At 39.3% G+C, this 14,899-nt stretch overlaps 1 protein-coding gene across 8 annotated transcripts in view; it reads left to right on the forward strand.

Moving 5' to 3' along the window:
* The window catches only part of FUT8 (fucosyltransferase 8), a 296,746-nt gene that overhangs the window by 189,806 nt on the left and 92,041 nt on the right, over positions 1 to 14,899 (forward strand). For all 8 annotated transcript variants that reach the window (XM_002719524.5, XM_017349465.3, XM_051826373.2 and 5 more), the window contains one exon: positions 4,758 to 4,872. In XM_002719524.5, coding sequence (XP_002719570.1) covers positions 4,758 to 4,872 — 115 coding nt within the window. The remainder of the gene's footprint in view (positions 1 to 4,757; positions 4,873 to 14,899) is intronic.

Raw genomic sequence — 14,899 nt, forward strand, 5'->3', positions numbered from 1 at the left:
AGATCTCTCATTTGGGTGCAGGGACCCAAGGACTTGGGCTATCTTTTACTGCTTTCCCAGGTCATAGCAGAGAGCTGAATCGGAAGTGGAGCAGCCAGAACTTAAACCAGCGCCCATTTGGGATGCCAGCACTGCAGGTGGCAGCTTCACCTGCTATACCGCAGTGCCAGGCCCTTGAGTTCCTTTTGTTAAGTGATTAATCCTAAAGAACAGAAGAGAGGCTGAGTTTTTTGTTTGTTTGTTTGTTTGTTTTAAGCAGTAAACATTCTAGCCAAAGTTAATGAACAGAGTAAACTTGACAGACTAGGTAGGTGTTTCAGGGAAGAACAGAGATCCCAGTCTGTATTCAGACTGTAGTTTTTATAGAAATTGGGTATGCCCACCATTTCTCCACCCTACCTCCCCCAACGTTTCTGGGATATTCAGAGCTTCCTGACTGTAGAATTCCTAAAGTTCCTTCCTGAACTTCGTTACAGATAATAATAAAAGGTAGAGAGGATACCCTACGTTGCCCCAGGCAGCAGTTTGTGACCCACATAACTAGGTTATCAAACAAAAGCAATACTTTAGATATGTAATTGCTGGCAAGACTTGCTTCTGCATTACTTTCCTCATTCACCACACAGAAATTCCCATTTTTCTTCAGCCCCTCTTACACACATGGTCTAAACATTCCTAGCTACCTTATCCCCCTCAAGAGAAGTAACCCATAATGTTATGAGGATAGCTTGAATGAAGATCCATCTTTGTTATCTTTGAGCTGTCAAACGGGCATAGAGCTTATTATGGGAATTTTTTCTTTGATTTCTTGTCCTGAGGTGTTTGGGGACGGCTTTGGAAGGATTGTCTGTGCTGTCCAGAGGAGAAACTGGGCCTTGCCTCCACTAAGGAACATACATGTAGGGGTTTGGTATCAGGGGATCTAATATTCCTTTATCTTGCTGATGTCACTTTCCAGGACCATATTGTTTAGAAATACTAATCATTTTTTCCCTCCTAAATTGATTTTATAGTGGCACAATTTACAAATAAAAAAACATGCATTTTTCTAGTTTTATGTGTTTTGACAAATGTTCAGAGTTTGATACCCATGAAAATGTACATTATTGTTGCCCCTAATGTTTCTTCATGCCCCTTTGTAGGAAACACCTTCAGCTACTCCCAGTTCTTGGCAGTCACTGGTTTGAATTGCAGTACTCACTGACAAAGACACCTGATAACACTCTCTTTCAAACACATAGGTGTTTTAGTCAGTGGGGAAGCTAAAATGTTCTGTCCTAATTTTTGAGGATCATTGAGGTTTTCAAACTTCAGTGAAGCATCAGAATCCCCTGGTGTCTTAAAACATAGGTAGCTAAATCTAATTCCCAATTTCTGATTCAGTAGGTCTGGAGTAGGTCCCAAGAATTGACTCTTTTGATACATTCTTAAGTGTGATGTTATGATATAATAAATAATATATATTTGCTCTTCAACTCCAGTTCTTGGCACAAAGCTTCTGAAATTCATGGAATTTCTTGAATGGGAGTGATGAGAGGAGCAGTCTTTGCTGTTCATCATTAACCCACTTAAGGATGGCTGTGTTCATACTAATGAAGGGACTCTTGGTGGGTCCCTAGATAGTACAGGGTGGAGGCTGTCTGCCAGAGGAACCAACCATGTGATTATGTATTCTTAACTTTCATCCCTGTCTCTTGACCTCTGGGGATGAGACTGGGGCTACACGAGTTAATCATCAGTGCCCAATGACTTAATTCATTCCTACATAATGGCACTCCACAAATACCCTAAACAGTGGGCTTGGAGAGCTTCCAGTTTGGGGAAAACATCAGTGTGCCATAAGGATGGTTCATCCCACGTCCACAGGTACAGAAGTTCCCATGTGTGAACCATCCCTTTGCCCAGTGTATCCACTGTATATCCTACCAACACACCAGGCACTTGGTAGCTGTGTTTCTCAGATCTACTCTCATGCACTGCACTGCTGCCCTTGTGTTCAAGTCACCCTTATTTTACTTAATAATGGTGCTAAAGCACAAGAGTGTGGATGTTATATTGTGCTTAGTATGTAAGTTAAACTTATACTAAAACTGTATGTCTAGGAAAAAAGTGAGTTTATAGGGCGTGATACTATGACATTTCAGGCATCCACTGAAGGTCTTAGAATGTGTCTCCTACAGATAAGGGGAGAATAGTTTATTCTTCTTTTTATAATTAAAGTTATATTCAGACCTAGAGAAATTAAGTAGCTTACGTAAGAAAGAGGCATTTTACTCTAAAATCCTTTCTCTTAATTTCAGAATACTTAACATCTCTGGGCTTTATTTTTCTCTTCTACAGTCACAGCACACAAAGCTTCCACAGTCACAGGGTGCAGAGGGTCCACTGTCAGGCCTGCAAGCCTGCCTCATCCACCGAGAGAACAGACATTCCCTGAGCCAGCTGCCTGTGGGCGCCCTGCTTTGGCAGTTGGAGCCCCAGAGCCTGTGATGGGTTGTGGGGATAGGAGCACCCCAAGTCCTAAATGGGTGCCCAGCCTCATGCCAACCCTCCCAGCCAGACTCACAGACAGTGGGCAATGCAGATTTTTCCCTCTGGTAAATTTTCCTGATCACTCGCCTGAGAGCCACTGCCGCCTCTGCTGGCCTCAGGATGCTGCCTTGCCAGGTGTGCTTGTGGGAGGCTGGGGAGAAAGAAATGTGCCTTCCTTTACTGGATTAGTTGGGTACCCTGCTCCCAGCCACGGCTCCAGGCCGCACTCAAAGTCAGTGTGGTCCCAAGGTTCTTCCTCAGGCAGTGTCACCAGATGCATGGGCTCCTGCATTCTGTTCTTATCTTGCTCTCAGAAGCTGGCATTCGGCTGCAGGCGTGGGTGGCATCTGCTCTCACTGCTGTGCATCTGAACTTTCCACACTGCTCCTTGATGTCCCATTCTTTCTGTAGAATTTCCACTACAAACTTCTCTCCGACTCTCCCCTGGGAGTGCACTCCCTGCACTTTTTTTCTGCTGTCTTCCCCTGATCAAAATCAGCATGTCTTTTTCCTATTAAGCCATCTTGGAATCTCTGTTTTTAGTATTATGGATCAATTTTCTGTAAGTACTCTTGGAACTTCAAACTACCGCTTTATATTTATATCCTAACTGCAGGATACTTCTAGAAACATGATAATTTTATATATGGATATATACATAAATATTCCTTTCTGACAAATATAATTAGATTTCTGACTTTATAATTTTCACAAATAATCTGTACTCTTAAGCATGCCTTGAATAGAGGCAGTGATGTGAACCTGAGAGAGAAGGCATGGAGTTGGAGCTGTACCTGCTTAAGGATTGTTCCTCAAGTCACTGTTTTACCAGATTAGATCTGTGAAAAGTTAAAGAAAGGTGATCACCATTATCGAAAACTCTGGAAGGTTTTTCTTCTGCTACTTTTTCTTTCACATCTAAAGATACTTATGAAATTTTTTGTCTATAACCAGCACTGTTCCAAATGCTGATTTAAAAACAATTTTAAAAACCTTTCTTGCGTAGAAGTTAAATTCTAGTAGGAGGAGAGTGGTAATAAAGTAATAAGTAAATGATGTTATATATTAGAAGGTGACAATTGCTTAGGATAAAAATCATACTAGGAAAGAGGAGAGAGAAAGCCAATTCACTGTGAAGAGGCAAAGAATAAAGTTACTTGATGTTTTAGCAGAATCTGGCTAGATCTTGAGAATGGATGGAGGGTAGGGTGGAAGCCAGGAGACTGTGAAGCTGTTTTGAGGCTATTGTCAAATCAGGTGAGAGAAGATGATGGCTGTGCTGGTAGCAGTGCTGGTGCTGCTGTGTGGTTAGCAATTGACTCCATTATTTGATGTCAAGAGGGTGTTAGAGAAAAGAGTTACTTTTTACTTTTCTATATTTCCACATGCAAGTCATAGCTTATAATTAATATCCATAAAACCATGTGTACCTCAAGTTTCTCTTCGTAGTTTGCTGGGGATTTTAATGTACTCTTCAGGAAATCTAGCATGTTATAGTTGAAATTACTGATGCTACACAGAATGTGAAAATATCTTAAATGATTTTACTGGTTTAGAGCAGGATCAGCAAATTATGGCCCCAGGTTCAAATCTGGCTCATTGTCTGTTTTTGTAAATAAAGTTTTATCGGAACACGACTACTCGCATTAATACATGTATTGTCTATGTCAGTTTTCCTGCTACAAAATCAACCGAGACCCACAGAGCTTAAAATATTTACTGTCAGTCCCTTAAAGAAAACATTTGGTGACTGTCATTGAGACCACAGTTGTGTCAAAATTTTGACTTTTTTTTCCAACTAAAAATGTGAAGAGAAAATGTAAGAGGGGTCATGAAATAATACAACAGAGATATTTTATTCAACAAAGAGATATTATTCAAGGAACCAACTTGTTTTTCATTCTCTTATGTTAATCTACCTATTTCATTGTTTTGGGTATCCACTTTCCCCAGATATTTTTATAGTGCTTGGTGTTGGGAGTCAGATGTAGATGACTAACCTGAGGGGAGAGTGTGCTTTCTCAACAGCAAAAAAGTTGGTTCTAGGAATGGGTAGTAGAGATTAAGTTATGAATTGCACAGCCTTGATAGAAAATGAAAGACGGTTCCCAGCATCAATGTGATCATCAGTCTTTATGTAGAATTTGTTTTTTTGTCTTATGACTTTGTGTAACGCCATGAAGCAGTACAGTGAAGTCAGACCTCTGATATGTTTTGTTTAACAGGTCTATAATGACAGATCTATACTACCTCAGTCAAACAGATGGAGCTGGTGATTGGCGGGAAAAAGAGGCCAAAGATCTGACAGAGCTGGTTCAGCGGAGAATAACATATCTTCAGGTAAGAAGATTAGATTAAGAAATAAGCTTGAATGAAGGAAAGTTATAACAAAACTAAAAGCAAGAATTGCTGTTGGTTTTTAGCCTTCTTAACTTTTACCTTTTGAAGGTAAATTACTTACTCACTTTATGTCTCTATTCAAAATGACACCATGTAATGCCTTGACAGAAATAAATGATGGCTAAAACAAGGTCCCTGACCTAATGGGAGCTACTTACACACATACACTTGTAAAACCCTTGCATATAAACTGGAGCCTACCTTATCTTGCAGGGATGAAATACATGAAATCTTTATTGGAGTTTTGAGGAAGGAGACATTAGGGGTAGATTTTGCAGAATGTGTTAATTTTACTGAATTGTAAAGGATAGTTAGGTAGGATTTGGACATGCAGAAATGGGGGTGGGGAACCTACCATTGGGTGCCTATGATGTGAGAGCAGTGGCCTGTAGCTGGGAAGGAGCAGTACAGGAACCCAAGTGAGAAATGGGGTAATTCAGTGTGTCTGAAATTTCAGGCTTTGTGAAAATAAATGACGGAAAATAACCTAGAAAGGTAGATTTAGGAGACAGATTATAGAGGTTAAACTTTATGGTGTGTGAACTGTAAGTGGTTACTCAAAATTTTTATTTCTAAAATGTCATTCTAACAACAAATAGGAAATATTGGTAAACCCCAAATCCCAGGTCCTTCTAAATTCTTTTTTATTTTTTGTTCTATTTTCTAGTTCATGCATAATATTACATATTTCTTTCTTTATTTTATTTTATTTATTTATTTATTTATTTTTATTTTTGACAGACAGAGTGGACAGTGAGAGAGAGAGACAGAGAGAAAGGTCTTCCTTTGCCGTTGGTTCACCCTCCAATGGCCGCCGCTGCAGCCGGCGCACCGCGCTGATCTGAAGGCAGGAGCCAGGTGCTTCTCCTGGTCTCCCATGGGGTGCAGGGCCCAAGCACTTGGGCCATCCTCCACTGCACTCCCTGGCCACAGCAGAGAGCTGGCCTGGAAGAGGGGCAACCGGGACAGAATCTGGCACCCCGACCGGGACTAGAACCCGGTGTGCCGGCGCCGCAAGGTGGAGGATTAGCCTAGTGAGCCACGGCGCCGGCCTAATATTACATATTTCTAAGGATAGAATTTATTTCCTTTTGAGTTTTGTTTTTCTGCATAATATACTGGAAGTATTTTTCTATTTTGGAGTCACAACCTGCTTTTGAAAGATTTTTGCACAAAGAGGGAGTAATGGGAGAGTGGTACGTAAGTGATATTAATTGGAAAGTAGTATTTTTGTTAAACTGGATTAGTATTTAAAGAGAACAGAACGGGAGGGCATTTAGAATAAGAGGAGCATCGTGCGTGCATCAGAAGTGAGAGGCTGAGAAGGTAGAGCTGATAGTCCTGTCCACATAGGAGAGAGATATGAGATGGCAGGGATCACGAGTGTGTGGTTGACTGACAAGGAGCTGAGAGCACAGTTTTCATGGGGAAACAATGAATGAGTAAGTAGGCTCTTCAAAAATAAAAAAAAAAAATCCTTGAAATTTAAAAGACTGTGGAACATTATTCTGCTGTCCATTTCTAATGTTATTGGTGCCATACTTTCCTGAACAATCATTTGGCTTTCCCTTTAAGGTAGAAGAGTCTGATGAAAGCAGAATGGCACCCAGTGACCTGATTGTGTAAACTTTAAGGTGCACATTTCTCAACTAAGTGAATAGTTAAGGGGCCAGTGCTGTGGTGTAGCCGGTAAAGCCTCCGCCTGCATTGCCCGCATTCCATATAGGTGCTGGTTCAATTCCCAGCTGCTCCACTTCCAATTCTGCTCCCTGCTGATGTGCCTGGGAAAGCAGTGGAGAATGGCCCAAGTCCTTGGGCCCCTGCTCCCACATGAGAGACCTAGAGAAAACTCCTGGCTCTTGGCTTTGGCCTGGCCCAACCCTGGCTGTTGGGTCCATTTGGGGAGTGAACCAGTGAATAGAAGACCTCTCTCATTCTCTCTGTCTCTCTGCCTCTGCCTCTCCCTCTTTGTAACTCTGATTTTCAAATAAATAAATCTTTAAAAAAATGAGTAAGCAACTTATGCAGGTAAAACATCAGTAATCCTCCCACCCCTCTTCATGTGTGTTGACTGTGCCTTATTTGAAATGCTTAGTACCAGCGTTATTTCAGTTTCTTTCAGATTTTGAAATATTTGCTTACACATAAAGAGATACCGTGAGAATCGGATCCTAGTCTAAACGTGCAAGACATTTATGTTTCATATACTCCTTATAACATAGTCTGAAGGTAACTTTATACAATATTTTTGGTGTACCTGCAGTTAGACCACAACTTGAAGCGTGTTAGATGTGGAATTTTCCATTTGTGATGTCATCTTGGCACCCAGATTTTTCATATTTTTGGAAAATTTCAGATTTGGTATTAGGGATGCTCATCCTATGGAACTCTTCTTTGGTATTCAGATCTTACCAGTACTTTAAGTGAAATATGACCATAAAGAAGCTATAAAGTTTTTTTAATAATGAAGATAAAGAAACTTTGATACCTGTACTTGAAGTAAAAATAGCAGTTCATAAAACTTGATTTCAACAAGATTCTTCTTTAGCCCATCAACCAGTTTTACTCAGAATTATGAGTTATTGTATTGAATATTTATGGATTTTTCCTACTTTATCTACTTGATTTTAATGCATCATGAAACTCATTCAGAAATTATATTGTACCTTAAGTCAAGCTACTTCTAACTCTTCTCTTTCACACCCATCTCATAGCAATAAATATTTGTAAAGTATGATTTTGATCTTAAACTTTTGGGTTATAATTCTGTAATGTGTGTGTGTGTGTGTGTGTGTGTGTTCCTATCTCCTAAAGCTTAGTGGTAAACAAACACTGCATTCTAATGTTTTCCTGTTGATAATGATGACATGAGTATGTGAGAAGTTGTTTGGATGAAGGAGTCATTCCTGGTAATGTACTTAGAGTTTTTTTTTGAAAGATGCGCTGGAGATATAAAAGATTATAGTAATTTATATCTAAGTAGGAAATAATAGGGAAAAGGCATGTAAAAGCAAGTGTTTTTAATGTTTTAAGTTTGCTTGGCAGATTTTTATTACTTAAATACCTTATTATATTCCTGGTGAATAATTCAGATAATTTACTTTATAAAACAGTTTTTTAGTTTCTTTGAAAGGCAGAGAGAGAGAAAAAAAGAGAAAGAGAGATTTCTCACTTGCTGGTTCCCAAGTGCTTAGAACAGTCAGTGCTGTCCCAGAAGCCCGGAGCCAAAAACTCAGTCCAGGTGGCAGGCACTCAACTACTTGAGCTCTCACCTGCTACTTTCTAGAGTATACATTGGGAGGAAACTGGAATCCAGAGCAGAGTTGGAACTTGAACCCAGGCACTCTGAGGATTCTGAGTCCTAAGTGCCATCTTAACTGATAGGTCAAATGCTTGCCCCAGTATAATTTTTCAAAGCACAATGCAAGACCCAGAACCTTAGATTAAGCCCTGGTTTCACAATCTCTAACAGACTTTATTTTGGATATAAGCTTTTCTTTCTACAATTCTCTAATCCTCTGAATTGAGCAAATGTTGTTCTTTGTCAGCAAAATCTTGGTTGGCTTACAGTCAGATAATCTAGTTATGACAAGAAATTTGGCCTCAATTTTAGATTCCTATTCATTTATTTTATCTTGGTTTTACTTTTCAAGGGCAGTTTCACAGGAGATGTTGCAAAATATAAAAGTACTTTGAACAACTGGACTTTAATGGGACAGAGTCCATGGTTGTCAAAATTATTTTCTGTCCAGAGTTGACACCCTATGGCATGTTTTACAAAGATAATCTGATTAAAAGATTATAATAATCTGATTGAAGACAACCCCAGGTTTGCTTTTACGTTCAAATGAAATGGATCAAAGAAATTTCCTAAAATATAATCTTTTATGTGTTTATCTAAAAAATTCTTCACCCATAATACGAATGTGTAAAATAAAGCTGTTTTATATTTTTAAATAATTTTTATTTAATAAAAATCATAATATTTATTTTAAAGGCAGAGTGACAGGGAAAAAGAGATTTTCCATTTTCCCTTCACTGGTTGACATCCCATGTAGCTGCAATGGCTGGGGCTGGACCATGCCGAAACTGGGAGCCAGGAACTCCGTCTGTGTCTCCTGCATGGGTGGCAGGGACCCGGATACTTGAGCCATCTTCTGCTGCTTTTTAAGGTGCATTAGCAGGGAGCTGGAATGAAAGCAGAGCAATGAGCACTGTGGCTGGCCTGCACTGTGCTAGCATTGCTGATGGTGGCTTCACCTGCTGTGTCACAGTGCCAACCAGGGTTGTTTTAAGTGCTGTTTTGTGCTGGTCTATATAAATAGTAGCAGATTGGACAAGTACTTTGTTTATATTCTCCTTTCTGGTACTGATTTCATGTTTATTTTAAAAACTACACATTGTTTATACTTTGAACCCAAGTCCACATTTTACCATAATTTAAGTATTTTTCTAGATATTTGAATGCTTTTACACGGGAGAGATTCACTTTAGAGGATTTGTGTTGTAGTTTCTGGTCAGCTCATCTTAAACAATGAAAGAGATCTGTGTACTTCAGTGCCTTAGTTTCTTAACTTGTTTAGAGCAATTGGAAGTTGGCAGCTGTGGTAGAGAGTTGTTAGGGCAAATAGCTTATGGAAAAAGATATTTCCCAGTTTAACTTGAAGCTATCTGTCTTCTGGTATAGGATAATGGATTTTTTTTTCCAGCTTAGCCCCATAGTTATCATTTTAAACAAAATTTAAGCATTTCAGATGTATATAAATAAAAATATAAAGAGTAGGTAGAGTAAAAGATTGTTTTGCTTGCTCTATTTTTTTTTTTTTTATGTTTTGAATAGGACTTAGGGAAATTACTGGGTTAATATTTTTTCTTTTTTTTTTTTTTCGCAAGAGAGCAAACTGAAATATTTGAATTGGAGAACAGCTGTTTCATTTTTAAGTGAGGACAGAGATTTGTTCTTTTTTTTCATTCAAAAATAATTCTGGTTGGAGAATTAGGAAGCTTTTTTTTTTCCTGTGTAGATTCCAGTGACTGAGAAGATGGTCTTTTGAGATAGAAAAGGGCCAAATCATATCAAGGATACATTACTGAAACTGTTAAACATATATTTCTGATTGTGGAGAAACCAGCTGTCCACTCCAAAACAAGATGTGTCTGGCTCTATTTTTCCTTTGATAAGAATAACTCTTCCAAATATATTTTAAGCTAGAATGTAACTATAAATTTCATGTATCCACTAGTGTACCAGCCATGAAATCAAATCAATCTTCAGATATTTTCAAAGCTGTATTCTATCAAGTGATTTAGATGGTAGTTTTTCTGCTTAATCAAAATAAAAACAGAGGTGGTAATATCTGTTAATCATCACAAAAATTCATCAGCTTAATTACATTAAGATGTCTTAAATTTTTAGAAGGTGAGGAAAAACCTTTATTATAATTTCACATTGAGTCTGAATTTCTAAAACATAAAGATGTGCTTTTCAAAACACAGCCACACACTGTCATCTTGCCTATGTAAATTCAGTATCATTCTTTAATGTTAATTAATTTTTGGTCACATTTCTGATGCCAAACACATTTTAATATGCCATTTAAAAGTAATTCCCATAACTGCCCCAAGAGCAATTTGATTATAACTTCTGCATATCATTCTCCATCCTGCAATAGACAAATGGTCAGAAGAAAAATTACTGAAAATTCATTTTTCAAAAAGTAAATCAAACTCATGTAATAACTTAGAAGAATGAAAGATACGAAAGTTTTTTTTTAATTTTAATTTTAATTTTTTTTTTGACATGCAGAGTGGACAATGAGAGAGAGAGACAGAGAGAAAGGTCTTCCTTTGCCGTTGGTTCATCCTCCAATGGCGCATCACGCTGATCTGAAGCCAGGAGCCAGGTGCTTTTCCTGGTCTCCCATGCGGGTGCAGGGCCCAAGTACTTGGGCCATCCTCCACTGCACTCCTGGCCACAGCAGAGAGCTGGCCTGGAAGAGGGGCAACTGGGACAGAATCCGGCGCCCCAACCGGGACTAGAACCCGGTGTGCCGGCGCCGCTAGGTGGAGGATTAGCCTGTTGAGCCACGGCGCCAGCAGATACGAAAGTTAAAAGCAAAATTAAGATGAAGAGACTAAAAAAAGGACTGAACCAATGTATCTAAGAAGAAAAAAGTAACACTTTTGCTATAGTTAGGTATGGTTTGAGTGCCCCTTAAAGCTTCTTGTATAGAGATTTAATCCCCATTGTGAGGTACTGAGAAGGTTAAAATGTAGTCTGAATGTGGTGTTTAGAGGAGAGGCTTTGAGAAGTGATTATGATAAAATTAGGGTGAAGCCCTTGTGATTGAATCGCTGTAGCTTACTTATTTATTTATTTTATTTATTTACTTATGTATTTAATTTTTGACAGGCAGAGTGGGCAGTGAGGAAGAGACAGACAGAGAGAAAGGTCTTCCTTTGCCGTTGGTTCACCCTCCAATGACCGCCGTGGCCGGCGCGCTGCAGCCAGCGCACTGCGCTGATCCGAAGGCAGGAGCCAGGTGCTTCTCCTGGTCTCCCATGGGGTGCAGGGCCCAAGCACTTGGGCCATCCTCCACTGCCTTCCCGGGCCACAGCAGAGAGCTGGACTGGAAGAGAGGCAACCAGGACAGAGTCTGGCGCCCCGACTGGAACTAGAACCCGGTGTGCCGGCACCGCAAGGCGGAGGATTAGCCTAGTGAGCTGTGGCACCAGCCTCGCTATAGCTTTTTAAGAAGGAGAGATGGAAGGATAAACACTGTCTCCTGCCATATGATGTTCTGTACTGTTCTGGCACTCTACCAGCAAGAAGGCCATCACCATTTCACCCATGTACAGTAAATTCTAAAGTGATCATAGATCATTAAAATTATGGTAGTAATAGTGTAAGAGGTGATTCTCTTTCAATGAATTATAAAACATTAAACTTGATGGTGGTAAAAGTGGAATTATTTGGGAAGTAGATTAAAACTCCAACAAACAGAAGTGTGAGAAGAAAGCTTCATGTTTTATAGTGGGAATGTTTAACATATCTTTACCTATCACATTTATAGTACATTTTTTTAAAGACAAGTAAAAAATGAGTATAGGTTGCCCCCATCCATTAAATTTTATTCCATATGTTGTTAGAAGTATCCTGTAAGTTTCAAAATGTGGAACTAGGTCTGTCATCAAGATTTTAGCAGCTCAGACATTATGAACATAATGCTACAACAGTTTAGTATCGCTTATCTGAAACATTGGGGACCAGAAGTGCTTTGGATTTCATATTTTTTCAAATTTTAGAATATCTGCATATTCATAATGAGGTATCTTGGGGACAGGACCCCCAATTCTAAATGTGAAATTAGTGTATGTTTCATGTACACATACCTACAAATAGCTTTGTAATACAGTATTTTTAGTGCACCTGCATTTTGACTGCAGCCCCATCACATAAGGTCAGGTGTTTAATTTTCCACTTATTTTGTGGTGATGCTCAAAAAGTTTTGGATTTTGGAGCTTTTCAGCTTTTCTAATTAACAATGCTCAATTTATAGTAAGAATAGAAAACAGTATGGCACTGGATAATCTCCCTGGGTTTACTGAGAATATAAATCTATGTGATTCATTAGGATAAAAGTGCTCAGGAATTGTTTCAAAGCAAAATAAAAACAGAACAAGACATACATACTTTCTTTAGTGAGCATATGTGCTTACCTACCTTGTCTGATGTTCCCTTTCCATTTTGCTCCTGTACTTACATATTTTACTGATACAGACCAGAGGTCATCACACTGCTACTTTAAGGCAAATTCAGCCAAAACCTTATTTTTTTTTTTTTTTTTTTTTTTTTTTTTGACAGGCAGAGTGGACAGTGAGAGAGAGAGACAGAGAGAAAGGTCTTCCTTTGCCGTTGGTTCACCCTCCAATGGCCGCCGCTGCAGCCGGCGCACCGCGCTGATCCTGGCAGGAGCCAGGAGCCAGGTGCTTTTCCTGGTCTCCCATGGGGTGCAGGGCCCAAGCACCTGGGCCATCCTCCACTGCACTCCCTGGCCATAGCAGAGAGCTGGCCTGGAAGAGGGGCAACCGGGACAGAATCCGGCGCCCCAACCGGGACTAGAACCCGGTGTGCCGGCGCCGCAAGGTGGAGGATTAGCCTATTGAGCCACGGCGCCGGCTCCAAAACCTTATTTAAAATAAAGTTCTACTGGGACATTGCCATACCATTTGTTTATATATTTCCATGACTACTTTTAATCTGCATGGCAAAGCTGAATAATTTCAACAGAGGACATATGACCTGGCAAGCCAAAGATATTTACTGTCAAGTTCTTTATAAAAAAAATTTGCTGACCCTCACTTGGCCACAGTTGGAAATAATTCTTAAATATTTTAGCCTTCTATTTTCCTTTCCTTCCCCCTCCTGTTCCTTCTCTTCCTCTAGCAGGACAGTAGCACACTGTTATCAGTATTTGAGGTGCCAGCTCTCTTGATGTCCCATTTGTCCTCTTATTAAAGTTCCCATCCTAAAGAAGTAGTTAAGTTCTCTTTTTTTACTGGTTACCTCAATGGGACTGGATACGAAGAGTATGTAAAGACGCCCCTGCACCCACGTGGGAGCCTGGGGGAAGCTCCTTGCTGTAGATTGACCTGGCTCCAGCTGTTGTGGCCATTTGGAGAGTGAACCAGTGAATGGAAGCCCTTTCTCTCTGTCTCTCTCTCTCTGTCTGTAATTCTACCTCTATAATAAATAAGTGAAATCTTAGGGGGGAAAAAAAACCTCTGGAAAAAGTTCCTTGCTTTGTCACCAGTTGTTCACTTTAGGTCATTATTAAGAATGCAATGATCTCCTTACAATGCAGTTAATGATTGGATAATCATGTGATGTTAATGATTATGAAGCTTTCAAATGCACAATGATGTCTGCTTAAATATTAGAACCCAATCCTGATATATTCTGAATAATACCAGGCTCTACAAGAGAGGGGGTTGAAATATCTGAGGTAGAAATCAGTTTTTATTTTACTTTATCTTCGGCTTCTTGCATATTGGAGGTGGGGAAGAAATGAGGTTAGTAACAATGTTCCTGTAGTTCCTAATTTTCTTCTGTTTTACATTATAATGAAGTTCTAATGGTGTATTTGGTCTATTGTTGTCATGGTATCACGTGACTCCAGTAGTCAGAATGATTAAAATGTAGACGGAAAAGGAAGCTTACAGACTTCAGTATGGAGAAAGAGGGAATCTCTGACTACATTTGATTGATTATTTTTCCCTTTGCTTATTGTTGTTTTCTTTCAACTGTTGCCTGTCTTTTGTGTAATGATTCACCTTTTTAATACTTTCTGTTTGCGTTGGCATAGCCATTGTTCATTGTTAAGCAAAATATATCACCTACAAAGTCTGAAAGTTTTACATGCATATACACTGCCGTTTCCCCAAGAAAATGAGGCACATGAGAGGCTATTTAGCAATACTGGAAGAACATTAGTTAACATTCTGCCTGAGCTTTGGATATTTCTTTTAATCATATCTACCTGAGTTTGATGAGTTTGAGTTTGTTTGTTTTGCCTTTTTTAAAATTTTATTTCTTCTATTTTTATTTTTGATCTGAAGCATCTTGCCCTGGAATGCTTAGAGTGACTAGACTTGCTGAGTTTAGAATTGTCAGGACTGGCAGAGCAGTTGATATCTTAAAGTTGTACAAAAATAAATAAATAAATAAAACATAGAGTGTCCCATGTGAGATAGTTATGTTTAAAGAGCTAGGGAAAGATTACATGTCATTGTATTTGGCTTTGCCACCAAAGAACACAGTCCCCTACCTCTTGTATTTACATAATGAAAGAAAAAGGAAATAAAATTGAATCTAAGAAGCCTTTTAAATATAAAGAGTCCTGGAGCTTGCATTGTGGCTTAGTGGGTAAAGCCACCGCATGCAATGCCAACATCCCATATGAGTGCC

The sequence above is a fragment of the Oryctolagus cuniculus genome, chromosome 20 (genome assembly GCF_964237555.1).
Source record: "Oryctolagus cuniculus chromosome 20, mOryCun1.1, whole genome shotgun sequence".
NCBI lineage: Eukaryota > Metazoa > Chordata > Mammalia > Lagomorpha > Leporidae > Oryctolagus > Oryctolagus cuniculus.